At 47.1% G+C, this 17,364-nt stretch overlaps 1 protein-coding gene across 3 annotated transcripts in view; it reads left to right on the forward strand.

The window, feature by feature from the left end:
* SLC24A4 (solute carrier family 24 member 4) overlaps positions 1-17,364 on the forward strand; it is a 178,865-nt gene that overhangs the window by 153,750 nt on the left and 7,751 nt on the right. For 2 of the 3 annotated variants that reach the window (XM_003128693.7, XM_003482307.5), the window contains exons 13-16: positions 6,560-6,726; positions 12,033-12,147; positions 16,025-16,137; positions 16,558-16,623. In XM_003128693.7, coding sequence (XP_003128741.3) covers positions 6,560-6,726; positions 12,033-12,147; positions 16,025-16,137; positions 16,558-16,623 — 461 coding nt within the window. Of the gene's footprint in view, positions 1-6,559; positions 7,935-8,600; positions 9,740-12,032; positions 12,148-16,024; positions 16,138-16,557; positions 16,624-17,364 lie in introns of those variants that run through there. The other variant, XR_014811309.1, reaches the window with a different exon arrangement.

The following is a 17,364-nucleotide window of genomic DNA, read 5'->3' on the forward strand; positions in this document are numbered from 1 at the left end:
GGTGGAGGCTTGGGTTAAGGATTGTGTTCGGCTGCCTGTAACAGAAAATTCAAGTGACAGAGCCTTCACCTCAAGGGATTTATTTTTATCATGTAGTAAGAAGTCTTGTGATTAGGGGGTCAGTGTCCTGTGTCTGTTCCCCCATCCTTAGCGGGTGACTTTTGTCTTCAAGATTGCCAAGTGGCTCCTGCAGCTTATGTGTTCATGTTCCAGGCAGGAACAAGGAGGAAGGACAAAGGGCAGGGGACCTGTGTCACTCAGCTTGTCTCTTCTTATCAGGAAGATAGTCTCTTCCTAGACACCCCACCACTTATCTCTTTGCCTAGAACTGTCCAGGGCCACTCCTACCTGCCAGGAAGCCTAGGAAATGAAGATTTTTAGCTGGGAGCCAACTGTCCCAAGTAAAATCAGGTTCTGTTAGTAAGGAGGAGGGGACAGTGGATCTTAGAGGCAGTGATTCCCAGCGAGATATGTACACCGTGCTCTAAATGAGTCATCTGCCCAGTCCCAAATCTATGTAAAGCCCCCAGTGGCAGGGGTTGTTGACTTGTCTGCTGGTGGATTCTCAGCACCAAGAATAGTGCCGAGCACAGAGAATGAACACGCTGTGAATTTATGGAATGCATGATCAGCCAAGCTTGACTCACACACACTCCAGTAGAGCTAGGAGGTAGAGTCAGCGCCAAACCACGTGGTAAAAGAACATTAACATGCTGTAACCAGTAGAGGGGGGTGGATGCTGGGCAGATGAGAACAGGGAATGCCCAGCACAACCCAGCTTTGCTGGGGCTAGCGAGTTCTTAGAGATAGCAAATGACCCATCCGGAAATAAGACTTTCATATGCAGACTAACCATAACCGCTGGCCTCTGTCTGGCTTTCACACTCCAGGAGGCACTGTTCCTTTGCCCTGATCGCCCAGGCTCAAGTACCAGACAACTGGAGACAGCTCCTATCCCCCAGAGCCCACTGAAATGCTTGGACTAGCCAATCCTAAGACCTGCTCACCTTGCCTTGCATGTTCTCACGGAAACCACGATAATCACCTCTGTGTCTGGTGTCTTACTGTGCCTGATTAAACAAAGGCCAAGTATGTCTTAAAACAAGTTATGTGTTGGTTTGGCAAGATGATATGTATTTGAGCACGATCTTAGAACTTAAGAGTGTTAAAGCAGAAAGAATCTTTTTTTATTTTTTAGCTATGCCTACAACATGCAGAAGTTCCCTGGCCAGGGATTGAACCCGTGCCACGCCAATGACAATGACTGATCCTTAACCCACTGAGCCACCAGGGTACTCCCGAAAGAGTCTTTAGAATCTTGGGAGGGCTCAGGAATCTGTATGTTAACAAGCCCCCAGGAGACATGGGTGTTCAGCTAGGTTGGAGAACAGCTGAGATCACCATGAACTGAACTGATGAAGAAAGGCTTTCCAGAAGAGTCCGAACAATGGAGACGCTGAAGACAGGTGGAAGGTGGGGGAGGGGCAGCGTGATCACTGAAAGTTTTCCATACTTTGACCATGACTCACAGCAATAAATATCTTACGCACGGATATCTATAAAAAGGAAAAAGAAGTCTCTGGAATAATAATTAATTCTTACTATATACCATAACTCTAATACTTATGTTTTCTTTTTAAGGAAATGCCAGTTTTCAGCCACTTGATTGATTTTGCAGTTGGTCTCACCCAAAGTTGAAAAACACAGCCATAGAATAGGTCTGATGGAGCATTGTTTCTTAGGAAACAATGGGCTGGATGGGGCCAGATCAGGGCAGATGTCCAACCCAGATGGGGAAACCCATACCAGGCAAAAAGACACATATCAGATGCAATTTAGTGTCTGTGAAAATAAGAAATCATTTTTCTACTGGGCGTTTGTATATATCTGCAGAGATGCTCCTGAGCATCTAAGTGTCCAGGGTTGCTAATCCCCAAAGTGAATTCTTCCCCTATGTACAGAGTTTTCAGTCAGTTCTGGAGATGGCCTAGGCCTTTCCTGGCAGCCTAGCTGAGTTGGGATGTGTGGGCTGAAATTTTGGACTCCCCAACCAGGCAGGAAACCTCGCTGCTATTTGTGTAAGAATTACAGGCATAGAAAGGTGTATATAGAGGAAGATCTGGGAGGACAGATGTTTTTCTAGATACAGCATCTAGGATGAATACATGAATGGATTTGCTGATTTTGAGCTAACCATATTCTCCTGACTCATTATTATAAGCCGGATGGATGTGTGTTTTTTTTTTTTTTTCTTTTAGCAAATATGTTTTTAATGATTTAGGAAGATTCAGGAACAGATGCACAGAGCTAAAACATTTACTGCCAGCCTACTTGGCAATTTCTTTTTTCATTGAGATATCAGTCACATGCCATTAAAATTCACACTTATGAAGTGTACAATTCAGTGTTTTTCAGTATATTCACATAGTTGTGCAACATCACAGCTAAATATAATTTCAGAAAATCTTGATCACCCTCCAAAAAACTTCATACCCATGAGCAATCACTTCTCATCGCCCACCTCCTTCCACTCCCTGGCCCCACCACTCTACTTCCTGTCTCCATGGAGTTGCTTATTCTGTACATTTCATATAAAGGGAATCATATAACGTGACCTTTTGTATTTCTTTCATTTTGCACAGTGAAAAAGTTGGGGTTTTTTGCCTCAATTGAGAAGATTGTGCAGTTTTGCCCTTTATTCTATTAATATGCATTGCACTGATCAAATTTCATATGTTGACCCAAGCTTACATTCCTGGGCTAAATCCCACTTGGTTGTGGTGTATAATCCTTTTTATATGTTGTTGGCTTCAATTTGTCAGAATTTTGTTAAGGATTTTTGCATCCACATTTATGAGGAATATTGTTCTGTGGTTTGGTTTTCTCTTGAAATCTGGCTTTGGTATTGGGCTATTACTGGCTTCATAGAGAAAATTAGGAAGTGTTCCCTCCTCTTTAATCTTTGGAAGAGTTTGTGAAAGATTCATACTAATTCCTCTTTAAACATTTGATGGAAGTACCCATAAAAGCACCTAGTCCTGACTTGACTTTAAAGGAAGTTTTATTATTACTATTTCAATCTCTTGTTATATGCCTATTCGGATTTTCTTTTTTAGTCAGTTTTGGTAGTTTCTGTGTTTGTAGGATTTTGTCTGTCTCACCTAGGTTATCTAATTTGTTGGCACACAGTTGTTTCCTTAGTAACTTTTTATTTCTGTAAGGTCCATGGTGGACTTCTCTCTTCATTCCTGATTTTAGTAGTTTGAGCCGTCTCTCTTTTCTTGGTTAGTCTAGCTAAAGTTTTGTCAATTTTGTTGATCTTTTTAAGAATCAATTTTTAATTGATTCTGTTTTTTTTTCCTATTTCATTTCTACTTCAATCTTGATTATTTCCTCCTTTCTACTTTTTTTGGATCTAATTGGCTCTTTTTATTTCTTAAGTTGGCAAGTTAAATCATTGATTTAAGTTCTTTCCTCCTTTTAAATATAGAAATTTACAGCTATAAATGTCTAAGCACTGCTTTTACTGCATTCCATAAATTTTGGTATGTTATGTTTCCATTTTCACTCATCTCAAAGTATTCTCTAATTTCCCTTGTGTTTTTTTCTTTGACCTATTTGTTGTTTAGGAGTGTGTTATTTAATATCTACATATTTGTGAATCTTCTAGTTTTCATTCTATTAATTGATTTCTAATTTCTCTCCAATGTGGCATGGTTGTAGAATATATTTGCTTTATTTAAATTATTTTATGTGTATTGATGCTTGTTTTATGACCTAACATATGGTCTATCCTGGAGGATGTTCCACGTGAACTTGAGAAGAAGGTATAATCTTCTTGAATGTACATATTGATGGTTTTCATCAGATTTGGGAAGTTCTTTAGCATGAGTTCTTCAAATATTTTTCTTTTTGATTCCCCCATTAAGCATATGTTGACATGTTTGATGGTGTGCCACAGGTCTCTGAGGCACAGTTCATTTTTCTTTACTCTTTTTGTTCCTGAGACTAGATAATTCCAGTTCATCTGTCTTCAAGGTCAATGATTATTTTTCTTCTTCCTTCAAATTTGGTGTTGAGCCCCTCCAGTGAAATTTTCATTTTAGCTACTGCATTTCCCAACTCCAGAAACTCTGCTGGCTTTTTAAAGATAATATTTACTTCTTCATTGATATTCTGCAATGAGAAATCATCTTCATACTTCCCATTCATTTTTGAGACATTTTAAAAACTCTTTTTTGCATATTTTAAAATAGCTGATTTAAAGCCTTTGTCTAGTAAATCAAGTTCTGGAATTCCTCAGAGAGTTTCCATTAACTGCTTTTTTCCTTCATGTGAGCTATATTTTCCTGTTTCTTTGCAAGTCTAATAATTTTTTGTTTTTGAAACTGGGCATTTAAAATAATGTAATGTCGGAGTTCCCATTGTGGCTCAGTGGTAACGAACCTGACCAATATCCATGAGGATGTGGGTTCGATCCCTGGCCTCCCTCAGTGGGTTAAGGATCTGGTGTTGCTGTGAGCTGTGGTATAGGTCACAGACATGAATCAGATCCTGAATCGCTGTGGCTGTGGCATAGGCCAGCAGCTGCAGCTCTGATATGACCCCTAGCCTGGGCACTGCCACATGCTGTGGGTAGGGCCCTAAGAAGCAAAAAAAAAAAAAGAAAAAGAAAAAGAAAGAAAGAAAGAAAAAGAGAAAGAAAGTAATGTAGATGAATAATAAGGAGGGGTAGGGGAAGGGGGAGAAGAAGTTAGATTCTTTCCCCTTCCCAGGGCTATTTGTTCTTGCTTTATTATTGTTTTATTTGTTAAATGACTTGTCTAACTAATTTTATAAAATCTGTATTCTTGGTTTTATAGACACTGAAATCGATTAACCTAAGGTCATCTAATGGTTACACAGAGATTTCCTTAGATGCAGGATCAAAACAAGTCTCCCAGTCTTTGCTGATGGGTTCTTTGTGTGCTTGGGGGCATGCTTTTAACACCAGGCAGGCAGTTTACAATGTAAGCTTAGCCTTTTCTTCTTGTTTTCTCAGAGCTTCAGTGTTAGGCAGAAGTAAAAGCTTAGGGTGTTTTAAGTCTTTCTTAAGCATGCAAATAACTCTTGGAACATGCCTATGCATGTACATGGACTCTCTGATTCCCAGAAACATGTAGGAGTTTTACCAAGCCCTCTCTGGATAGCTCATTCCCAGCTTTTCCTCTTAAGCTTTTTCATTAACCTATTGTTTGTCGAACTGTTATGCACTACCTTGGGCAGCACAGTTTTCAACAATTGCCTCTGATTGTTTTCAACAAATGCCCTCAAGGAAAAAGCTCTTCAGACTGAGTGAGCTGTGATTCAAGTCAAAGACAGCTTTGAAAGCGAGGTATTTTAGGAAGCCAGCAGACTGGTCAGATAATGCCAGTTCTCTGGGAATGGACTTGGAAGGAAGTGTAATCCTGTCCTGCCCCTTCTGGTAGATGCCAGGCTACTGGTGTTCAAGGCTACTCAAAAACCCATGAAAGGGAATTAAAACAGGGCAAGTTAAAACTATAAAAGTCCACTGTTCTTATTGATACCCAGCCAGTTTTCTTAAATAAACTCTCCCTGGAATGCTACAAGGCTTTGGTTAATCTCCAGAGTTTTAGAAGTTGATCTTGGCCATTTTTGCTAGTGTTCGCCTTACTTTTACAGAAGAGAGAATTTTCAGAGGTCCTTCCTCCACCATTTCATTGGTATGACCCTCAAGGCTGTTTTGAGCTTGCGTGTGCTCAAAAGACCCAGTAGTTTATTAAGGATACTGTGCTAGTACTTGGTGGCTTTTGAGACCACTTTTCCTCTGTTGAATTGTTTGTGGATTCCCTTGGTAGGGGCCAGTGAGGTCATACCTGCCAGTAGGATAGACATTTTAGTCTTGCATCTGCCAATGGCTGAGTGTATGACCTTGGAACAAAGGCACTGAGATTTCCAGAGCACCTGCAGTGCCAGGCTCTGTGTGCTGGGTGTTTTATGTACATTGTATCGTGTCATTTTTGCAACAACCAAGAAAACGATAATGTTCCCATTTAACAAGTAAATAAACTACTAAAATGCTAAATGCTTAGCACTGGACCTGCTACACATTGCAAATATTCCCTACCTGGATTATTGCTACTATTGTTACTACTACAGCTGATATTGTCAGAAGAGGAAGTGAAATGGATGAGATTGCTCAAGGCCATTTGAATTCCAACTCAGTTCTCTCTGACTCCAAAGCCCATCCGTATTCCCCATCCCCATTCCAGCTGCCCTGTGCAATCTTTTCCCACTTTCGGTCTCACTCTCCTCAGCCTGTCAAAATGAAGGATTTGGACAGAGGTTATTCAGTCAATAAACACTTAATGGTTTTGCTAAGATCACTTCTAGGTTGATGTGAAGTTGCATGATTCTGGGAGATCTGTTCCTGGGACTCCTATTGGTACCATGCTCTTGTCTGGCTTGAAAAAATAAGCCGACAGGTAGACTGGCAGGTGTGTAACCCAGTGTGTGTTTCTCTCCCCCTCCCTTCTGGATCCACCCCATCCCCCTGCAGAGGCCAGAGGGGACAAAGCCAAATGGGTGTTCACCTGGCCACTCATCTTCCTCCTGTGCATCACCATCCCCAACTGCAGCAAGCCCCGCTGGGAGAAGTTCTTCATGCTGACCTTCGTCATTGCCACGCTGTGGATCGCTGTTTTCTCCTACCTGATGGTGTGGCTGGTGAGTGGTGGGAGCGAGGTAGACTGTATGGACAGCCCATGCCGAGCACCAGCCAGAGGTGGGAGAACTGGGCTCGAGACCAACCCCAGGCACTGCCGTGCCACCTTTGTTAAGTCACCTACCTTAACAGACTTTGGCTTATTTCTCACTAGGAAGGGGTTTCAGCAGAGGGACGTGGAGCAGTGTTGTGCACCAGGGAGACCCTGATGGACACAGCGTGGTCCCTGGTGTCCGTGGGAGGGAGACAAGACTTTGCACAGACAGCCTGAGACACGCAGCCCTGGTGTGATGGGAAGAAGAATGTGGCAGGTGTGGTGTGGACTCGCTGTGAGGAGCTCTGGAGGGCTAATCACTAGGCCCCCTTCTGTTTTCAGCATCCGTAGGGCAACTCGATGGAGACTAGAGTCAGTGGAAGATGAACACAGGGCAACCCCTTCCATTCCCGGAGGGATGCCAGAGGATGCTCCACTCCCCTTTCTAGGCTCAGGCACATATATAAACTTTAGGTAAACTCTTCTGGTGCTCATCACAACCCAGTGGGATAAGCATTGCGGTTGTGCCCATTATACAGATGAGGAAACTGAGGCATCCAGATTGAGTCATTTGCCTAATTAGTTACACAAGTCATGGGTTCTAGTGTTGGGATTAGAAGCCAGGTATTGGCCTCCAGGGTCTATGATCCCAACCACTCTCCTGAAAGGCCTCTCAGTTTGTTACTGGAATTTGCAGGTGCTATGTGGACCAAAGGTTTTCAGGCAGAAAGGCATCAGCATTGGTCCTTTGGCTGCTTGTGACAGCTCCCTGTACAAACCTTTCACTGGCTGGGTGGAGCCAAGCAGGAGCCCTCCCCCCTCGCTCTGTGCATCCCCCTGTGGGGTCCCTCCCCACCCCTCCCCCATCCAGGGGACAAGGAGAGACATGGGTACAGGACCTCTGCATTTCTATCTGGAAGCTCACTCGTCAGCCACTCAACATCTCATGAGTATCCATGGGGTCATTTCACTCCCCTCCCAACACACAGGGCAAGGGCGTGTCGATTTCAAAGGCAAAAAGACCCTCTTTCTTTTCTTTTTTCCTTTTTTTTTTTTTTCTTGCTTTTTTTAGGGCCACACCCTCAGCATGTGGAGGTTCGCAGGCTAGGGGTCTAATTGGAGCTACGGCTGCTGGCCTACACCACAGCACTGCAACACCAGATCCGAGCCGTGTCTGTGACCTACACCACAGCTCACAACAACACTGGATCCTTAACCCACTGAGTGAGGCCAGGGATCAAACCTGCAACCTCATGGTTCCTAGTTGGATTGATTTCCGCTGCACCACAATGGGAATTCCAGGACCCTCTTTCTTTTAACTGTGGAGGAGCAGTTCAATGGGGAACGAAGAGATGTGTGGTCACATGGGAATGGATGTGAATCCTTGTTCTCCCCTCTGAGCCGTGAAACCTGGGGAGGTGACAGCCTCCATGAGCCACGGTCACCCCGTCACAGTCTCTGTTCAGGCATCAGGTCTGCGCCTGCAGCATGGCAAACTGAGTATAACTGTATCTATCGGCCATGGTCACCATGAGATGCAGCCAGTAGTACTTCTGCACTTGTTCTGCTGGAGGTTAAAAATCCCCATGGAAGCTGGGTTTGGGTGTGTGTGTGTGTGTGTGTGTGTGTGTGTGTTTGGAAGATGAGTGGGAAATCGCTGCTATCCAAACCCCCCAGAAAAGGATGGCAATCAGAGTGAAAACTAGGCCTCAAAATAAGGGCAGGGGATGGGGGGAGTTCCCCTTGTGGCACAGCAGAAATGAATCTGACTAGGAACCATGAGGTTGCAGGTTTGATCCCTGGCCTCGCTCAGGGGGTTAAGGATCTGGCATTGGCCGTGAGCTGTGGTGTAAGTCAAAGACGCGGCTCACATCTGATGTGGCTGTGGCTGTGGCGTAAGCGGGCAGCTGTAGTTCCAATTGGACTCCTAGCCTGGGAACCTCCATGTGCCATGGGTGAAGCCCTAAAAAGAAAAAAAATAAAAACAAAATAAATAAATAAATTGAATTTGCAAACTTAAGTTTTTTGAGCAGGATGAAAGCCAATCTTTACATTTGATTAAATGACCCAGTGATTTCTCTTACTAAAGTGCATTCTCAAAACACTGCAAGTGACAAAAGTATTTCGTAACATTTGAGTGGGTGTGAGCATTGGGGAAGATCAAATTAATGCATGTGATTTTTTTTTTCTTCTCTAATGAATGAAAACAACAGTATTGTGAAATCAATTCTATGAATTAGCAGTGAGGTCAGACCTTGAATAACACTCCCATCCCCCCAGCCTTGACTTAGAAACCTTACTCGCGCTTCTTAAAGCAGAGTCTTGGCAGTGACTTGGCCAGAGTCATGGAACCACCTTGCTGTGGGACATGCTTACCTGTGGTTTTGAACTTCAGCTGCCCTCAGCTTGGGGTAATTGAATGCCCTCCATAATAGAAAATGGTAAAGACGCCTAGCTCTATTTCTGCCGAAGCAGGATGTACCTTCACCAGGGGCCATGCTCTGACTTCCCTCACGTTCTGAGGGGGGCACCGGGGAGCAGTGAATTCTCTCCTGCCCACCCCTTACCCCACTGCCCTTCGCATCTCTCACCCCCAGGGCTTTGGGGACACCATTCTTGAATGTCAGTGTCCACAGGGGGATTCTCTGAAAATGGATCATCCTGTCCAGCGCTTCTACACAGCTAGGGAGACGGAGGACTGGCACGGAGGCATGAGCTCCACAAGGTCAAGCAGGTGCCCCTCCCACCCCCCCACCCCCAGCTCTGGACTCCCTTTCTGAAGCCTAAGCATCAGGAGGGCTGGGCGGGCCCAGGGGTGGAGTCCAAAGCAAGGTGATGCTCAGGTAGCATCTCTGGTCCTGACACTTGGAGAGTGTGTATAGACACACAGAACCTTCTTTCTGTCCTTCCACTACCACCTCACACACCCCGCCCCCAGCTTCTTAACCACGTAGTTCAGCGATATAAGGAAAAAAAAAAAAGTGGAGGCATCATCAGTATTGCCAAACTAACCCAGGCTCCCATATTTATGACATCTGGCATCACCCATAAAAACATAGCCACAGCCTGGCTGTGCTTGTGGGGAACTTCACGGCCAGCGTGGATTAAGCACCGATGGATCCACTGCGTGTGTTTCTGTCCCCCCTGTCTCTCTCCTTACGCAAGCCAGCTAGTGTGCACTCTGCCCCATGCCTGCTGATGCTGAGCTGAGCCCTGACTTTCGGGGATGGAGCATCTTCAAACACCTTTGCAGAGCTTTGTCCTAGGAGGAATATTGTTTTGGTCCTTGAGCTCTGGCCACATATCAGGGCTGAGCTCTGCACTTAGAAAGCACACTTCATCTGGATCTAATCACCCTCATTTTTTCTGCTCTCCCCCATTGCAAAATGAGTGATTGAAAGAGAAAGGAAACATACCTCTGTGTATGTCTTGCACAGGCATTGTCACCCTGTATTTGCTCACTTAATCCTCATTTGAAAGCCCATTTTACAGACGAGGGAGCTGAGGCTCAGAGAAGCAAACCAGCTTTTCCCAAGTCACCCAACCATTTGCCGGGATTGGACCCATCAGCAGGGATGTGAACAAGCCTGGGAGGTGCCACTTTTCCCATTTTCTAGATGGGACAAGCCAGAGCTAATGGTTATTTTGAATGGGGTTGTCCAAGTGCTTCTAGATCTTTCCATCTGGCTGCTGCTCAGGGCACAACCATCTCTCAAGTGTCAGGCATTTATTAGAAGAGTATGTGACCACGTGTTGAGATCCTTAAAAGGCTGTGTATTCTTGCTCTGAGATTCTTAATAGGCTGTGTATCCTTTGACCGAACAACTTTATTTCTTGGAACTGATCCTAAAGGCATAGTAAGATGAGAACCAGAGGTCTTCACACAAGACAGCATTTGATGGTGAGGTTTGGAGCACAGCTTTTAGAGTCAGAGAGTCTTGGCCTGGAATCCCTGCTGCACTGCTCCCCGGCTTCATACCCAATGACACTGTAACTTGACCTCTCGGATCCTCAGCTCCATCAGCATAATTATAATGCCTCCCCACCAGCGGGTGATGAATGATAGAGTATGTGAGGTTGTGAACGTGAAACACCTGGGAAGTACCTGGTACCCAGTAAGTGCTCGTTGACTGTTACTTGTATGCAGTCATATTGTATGAGCAAAAAAGAGAAACCACTTCTGTATCCAACAGTCACAGAGTGGTGAAAACTTTACAGTCATGCAGTGGAATCTGTGCCTCAGTTTAAAGTAATATTTTAGATGAATACTTAAGATGGAAAGATATTCCCAAGGTAATATGACATGAAATAAGCAGTTGCCAAATAGATGTTGGTAGTGTAATCTGATTTCTTTTTTACACACACACACACACACACACACACCCGAAAGGAGCTCAAGGATATATGCGAAAGCAGAGGTTTTCAAATGTGGTTCCCAGACCAGCAGCCTCAGGGTCTCAACCACCTGAGCACTTCCTGGGCTTCACCTCAGACCTCCTGAATCAGAAACACTGGGGATGGGACCTGGCAGTCCCCTTTTAACCCAGCCTCCAGAGGTTTCCTACACATTCAAGTTTGAGACCCCTGGCTGATGGAAAGTGTTAATAGTGGGTGTCTGAGGGTCTTGAGAAACAGTAGATTATTTTGTTTTCATTTTACTTTATTTGCTTGACTTTTTAAAATAGTAAATACAGGAGCTCCCTGGTGGTTCAGTGGGTTGAGGATCTAGCATTGCCACTGCTGTGGTTCAGGTCACTGCTGTGGCGCAGGTTCCCCTCCTGGCCCAGAAACTTCTGCATGTTGCAGGTGTGGCCAAAAAATAGTAAATACGGGGGGAGCTAGGGGAAGAACATTCAAAAGATGTTTTTAAATTAAAAGCATGTTCCAGGAGTTCCCTCCCTGGTGCAGTGGAAACGAATCCGACTAGGAACCATGAGGTTGCAGGATCAATCCCTGGCCTTGCTCAGTGGGTTAAGGATCTGGAGTTACCATTAGCTGTAGTGTAGGTCACAGACTACGGCTCAGATCTGGCGTTGCTGTGGCTGTGGTGTAGGCCGGCCGCTGTAGCTCTGACTGGACCCCTAACCTGGGAATCTCTATATGCCACGAGTGCAGCCCTAAAAAGACAAAAGACAAAAAAAAAAAACAAAACAAAAATCCGTGTTTCAGATCTTTCTGCTGCCTGCAGCAGTCCTACCTTTCAGTTAAAAACTTAACAAGCAGTTTTCCCGGGGTACTCCTCTGTGGGTTCACGTTTCCCCCCCTCTTCTGCAGGTGACTATTATTGGATACACCCTCGGGATCCCTGATGTTATCATGGGCATTACTTTCCTTGCAGCAGGCACGAGCGTTCCAGACTGCATGGCCAGCTTAATCGTGGCGAGACAAGGTATGGACGGTGCCTCAGCCCCGGCCCCTCCCCCGGCAGAGCTCCAGTTCCAGGCTCTCCTGACCCAAAGTCGTTAAGTCCTTCTGTGGAGCAAAGTGTGCCAACTGGAAAGCATCCTGTATTAGGCTCCACCATGGCAAGAATACGGCCAAGGTCAACCCTTCCAGACCTCTAGAAGCCTTTGCTTATGTAGAGTTGTACAAAAATGAACTTGTTCTCACATCACCAGTTGAGGTTGAACAGAGCTGGAGCCCAGACTCTTTTGTTGTCTTTTTAGGGCCGCACCCTCAGCATATGGAGGTTCCCAGGCTAGGGGTCCAATCGGAGCTGCAGCTGCCGACCTACACCACAGCCACAGCCACAGCAACACAGGATCTGAGCCACGTCTGTGACCTACACCTCAGCTCACGGCAATGCTGGCTCCTTAACCCACTGAGCAAGGCCAAGGATCGAACCTGTGTCCTCATGGATACTAGTCAGGTTCATTACCGCTGAGCCACGACGGGAACTCTGAGCCCAGACTTTTTACAACAAATGAAGTGGTAACAGAAGTGTTCTGGTCCCAGGAAGGCCAAGTGGGGATACCCTGTCTCTCCAGTTCTTTTTGATTCTTTTTCAAGGTTCTGGAACTTGGGTAGTGTATGGGTTTCATGGTCTTTTCCACGGGGGCTGACTACCTGACATGAGGTAAGCAGGGTGAAGACTCTCTCCATGCAGGGTGGCGTAAAATAACAGAAATTGGAGTTCCTTTGTGGCACAGCAAAAATAAACCCAGCTAGTTCCCATAGTGGCGCAGTGTAAAGGAGTCTGACTAGGAACCATGAGGTTGCGAGTTCGATCCCTGGCCTCACTCAGTGGGTTGAGGATCTGGCGTTGCCATGAGCTGTGGTGTAGGTTGCAGGCTTGGCTCGGATCCCACGTTGCTGTGGCTGTGGGTAGGCGGGCAGCTGCAGTTCTGATTCAACCCCTAGCCTGGGAACTTCCATGTGCCATGCATGTGGCTCTAAAAAAAAAAAAAAAAAAAATACAGTTCTGGAGGCTAGAAATCCAAAGTAAAAAAATCAAGGTGTCGGTAAAACCTTACTCCTTATGAAGGTTCTGGGCAAGAGTCCTTCCTTGCTCTCGCCCAGCTCCCAGAGGTTGCCAGGAATCCTTGGCTTGCATCTTCAGATAGTGTTCTTCCCTCTATGTGTCTGTATCCAGACTTCCCGCTGCTTCTAAGGACACCAGTCAGTGGACTGGGACCACCCTAATTCAGCATGACCTCATTTTAATTGGATTGCGTTTGCAAAGACCCTCTTTGCAAATAAGGTCCCATTCACAAGTTTCAGGTGGACACGAGTGGGCGGGCACCATTCCACCCTGTCCAGTGAGTTAAAGGAAAGCCAGTGACCCCCGAGGGTCTGGCATGAAATTAGGTGGAATCCCAGCATGAATTTGGAGTCATACCAGCTCTAGCGTCGCACAGATGGGAGATGACCAATTCATCCAGAGCCGAGGCTGGCTGGGTGGACACAGCCGAAGGTCAAGGGGGCAAGAGAATGTGCTGTTTAAACAACTAGCCTCGAGTCCAGACTAGTGTTTTGGGGGTCATGACACTAGAAGGTCAAGGGCTTGGAGGGGGTTCCCAGCGAGGTTGCAGGCTCTGCAGGAACAAGGACAACGGGGGTTCTGAGAGAGGACCTCGTCTCAGAGTGTCTCCCATGGAATGCAGAAGAAGCACGTAGACTTGAGGACGGATGAGATGGGGGAGGGGCGGGTCATTGTCCTAAGGATGCTGCTGCTGTGACTGACAGAGGACCCAGCAGAGAAGGTTAAAGCCTAGACAGATTCTTTATGGCGGAGGAGACAGAAACCTCTGATCCAAATCCACCACACAAAGCAGGACCCATGCAAAGTGCTCTCATAAGGAGACACTGCATCCTGAAGGTGCAAAACCCAATGTGTGGTCCAGGCTGGCAGCATCAGCCTGAGAGAAATGCAGACTCAAGGCCCTGCCCCAGCCCCACCGAATCAGAGACTTTTTAGCAACACCCCCCTCCCGGCCCGCCCCATGAGTCTCTTAAAGTTTGAGAAGTGCTGGAGTTCCCGTCGTGGCGCAGTGGTGAACGAATCCGACTAGGAACCATGAGGTTGCAGGTTTGGTCCCTGACCTTGCTCAGTGGGTTCAGGATCTGGCGTTGCCATGAGCTGCGGTGTAGGTTCAGATGCGGCTCGGATCCCATGTGGCTGTGGCTCTGGCGAAGGCCAGTGGCTACAGCTCCAATTAGACCTCTAGCCTGGGAACCCCCATATGCCACGGAAGTGGCCCAAGAAATAGCAAAAAGACAAAAAAAAAAAAAAAAAAAAAGATTCCTCGGAGAGCAGCGTCTGTGCAGATTGAACAGTTGCCAAGCTGGAGAAGCATTCCTCTCTCTTCTCCCAAACTCGAACATCTCTGTGCCTTCTGACCTGTCTGGCTGGTGCCTGTCTCCCCACCAGGGACAACTAGCTCTTCCAAAGCCGTCACTGCACCTTCCTGTTTCATAGGATCCTGGGAGATGGGGAGGCAGGTTTCCCAGAGGTACTGCCCCAGTAGGCATAGGCTGCCAAGATTTTGAAGGCACTCGGGTCAGTGCCCGAGCAGCCAGGGAGGGAGCTGCAAGGCCCTTAAGGGAGGCTCTGTGTCCTACAGGTCAGCAGATGGCGGCAGCAGGGCAGGAGGAGGTGGCCTAGCTAATACGGGGGCAGGGGGGCAGACAGAGCTGAGGTGGTCGTCTGGATGCTGGCCTAAGTCTCTGTGACCTTCTTAGTGACCAGGGTGACTTTATGGTCACAGAAATGTGTATTTCAGGCTGTTCATTCCATGGACGTTTGTATGTGGCCAGATTATGACCGTTGTGTCGCTTTAGGGCAAAGGGACCAGGTGAGCACAGATTTCAGCCAGCCTGAGTATTTGTAAAAGTTTGTTTTCTAACTTTTTTGTTTGCTCAAGTTATTAAGCTTTCCAGACTGTGTGGCTGGCATGATGCTGGACAGTGGGGATGCAGGGAGAAGGTGGTGACATGGCCCCTTGCCTCTAAGATGCTTCTAGTCTGGTTGCGGGTTGCGGGAGGAGTTCATTCTTAGGAGACCATCCGAGCGTAAGACCTGATGCCCTGTCATCTGGGTCATGGTTGAGGGGCCATCGTCTGGGTCACAAATATACTCCTTGGACAAAGCCCTCTCCTTCCCAGAACAACCAGGAGGCCCAGATGAGGAAAAGCACAGAGCAGGTTCTTCCTGCAACCAGCTCGCACGCCCGGCAGGAGGCATAAGGGAGGGCTCTGTGTTGGCTTCCCAGGGCGGCTGTAACCACCGCAAACTGGGAGATGGAGAAACAGAAATTGACCCACAGTCCTGGACGTTAGAAGTCCAAGATCAAGGTGTCAGAGGCTTGGTTCTTTCTGTCTGTTCCAGGCCTCTCTCCGTAGCCTGCAGGTGGCTGTCTTTATGTGTAAGTGGAGTGCTCCTGGCCAGCATGCCTGCGCCCTAATTTCCCTTTTTAATGAGAACACCAGTCATTTCAGATTAGGATCCACCCTAATGACCTCATTTTAATGTGATTATCCCTATTAATGCGGGAACTCCTACCTGTATATGGTCACATTCAGGGATATTGGGGGTTAGGACTCCAACATGGGATCTTGGGGTTACAGTTCAGCCCATAACAGGCCCCTGTAGACTTCATGAAGGGAGTGGCTCTTAGGCTCATAAAAAGGTTTTAGAGATGTGGGCCCCATGAGAAGGAATTCCTTTCTGAAGAATACCGATAATGAAACGGTTACAGGAAAGAAGAGAGGGTTCCCAGCAGCCTGCTCTTAATGACCCATCATGACATGTCGATTGTCCCCTGCAGGCCTTGGTGACATGGCGGTCTCTAACACCATAGGAAGCAACGTGTTTGACATCCTTGTGGGACTCGGCATACCGTGGGGGCTACAAACCATGGTTATTAGTTACGGATCCACAGTAAGTTCCTCTCGCCTCCATCGTAACCCAGACAAGCCAGGCACAGGTGCTTTACAGGGACTGATGCCGGTATTGGCCCTGTTCCGGCTGAGGCCACACTGCCCCCTTCTCCTTGGCACTCTGGCACCTACTTTGCACAGAGGCATCCAGAGCAGCCTGGGAGGTGCCTACAGGAGGCAGCCCGTGTTTGCCCAGCACTCACAGGGCTTCATCCTGTGTCTCTGCCCACGGGCACACTTGTCCTCTCCTCGTCTGTGTCCTCCCATGAGCAGACACCTGAATCCATGGTCACATGCCCACCGTGGACCCCCACCTGTGGCTTCCAGATGAGGGGAGGGGCATGCCCGAGCACCCCAGCTCCCAGAACAGATGGAGCCCTCAGCAGCCCAGAGGTTCAGGGCACTTGCTTTTGTTTTCCAGGTAAAGATCAACAGTCGGGGTCTGGTCTACTCCGTGGTGTTGCTGCTGGGCTCCGTTGCTCTCACTGTGAGTGTTTGCAGTTCCAAAATAGAAGCTTCTTGCAGACGTCATTTCCTCTGATTCTGCACAGTTGTTTATGTCTCTGAGACCCCCCCTCCCTCCCCCTTGGCAGTGAGGAATGAAGCTATATAAATTCACAGGTAGGAGTTCCCGCTATGGCACAGTGGGTTGAGAATACGACTACAGCAGCTTGGGTTGCTGCAGAGGCTCGGATTCAATCCCTGGCCCAGTGCAATGGGCTAAAGCATCTGGCGTTGCCACAGCTGTGGCGTAGGTTGCAGCCGCAGCTCAGGTTCAGTCCCTGGCACAGGAACTTCCATGTGCTGTGTGTGTGTCCATAAAAAAAAATTGCAGATACCCCCAGACATAATTTGTGCCAAGACTGTTAGCATCTACTTTCCCCTGAGTGACTAAAAAGTCCCCAGAGGAAGTGAATTGCCTCTCTCTCTTGTTGCCACCCCATCTGTCTCCTCTTACTGGTGCCAGTAGGAGACAAGGCCTGTCCCAGCCCGTCTGAGCTGATGTGGGGACACAATGGCCAGGCCCCGGGGCTGGCACATCCTGAAACTGGGGTCTCCTCCATGTGCCCCAAACTGTGCTAAACACTCAACCTCCGCTGCCATTAGTCCATCCTTACAAGCACCTGTTGATGCCATTCCATTTTGTGGAAGAAATCAAGGCTCAGGGTAGGACAAGGGGTAGGACATGGCAAAGTTGGGATTTGAACCCACTCTGGCCTGTCTCTAA

This window comes from Sus scrofa, chromosome 7 (assembly GCF_054392235.1).
Source record: "Sus scrofa isolate SSC_HxYL_T2T_F1_AM1 chromosome 7, Sscrofa_HxYL_maternal_Yorkshire_Landrace_v2.0, whole genome shotgun sequence".
In the NCBI taxonomy this organism is placed as follows: Eukaryota; Metazoa; Chordata; class Mammalia; order Artiodactyla; family Suidae; genus Sus; species Sus scrofa.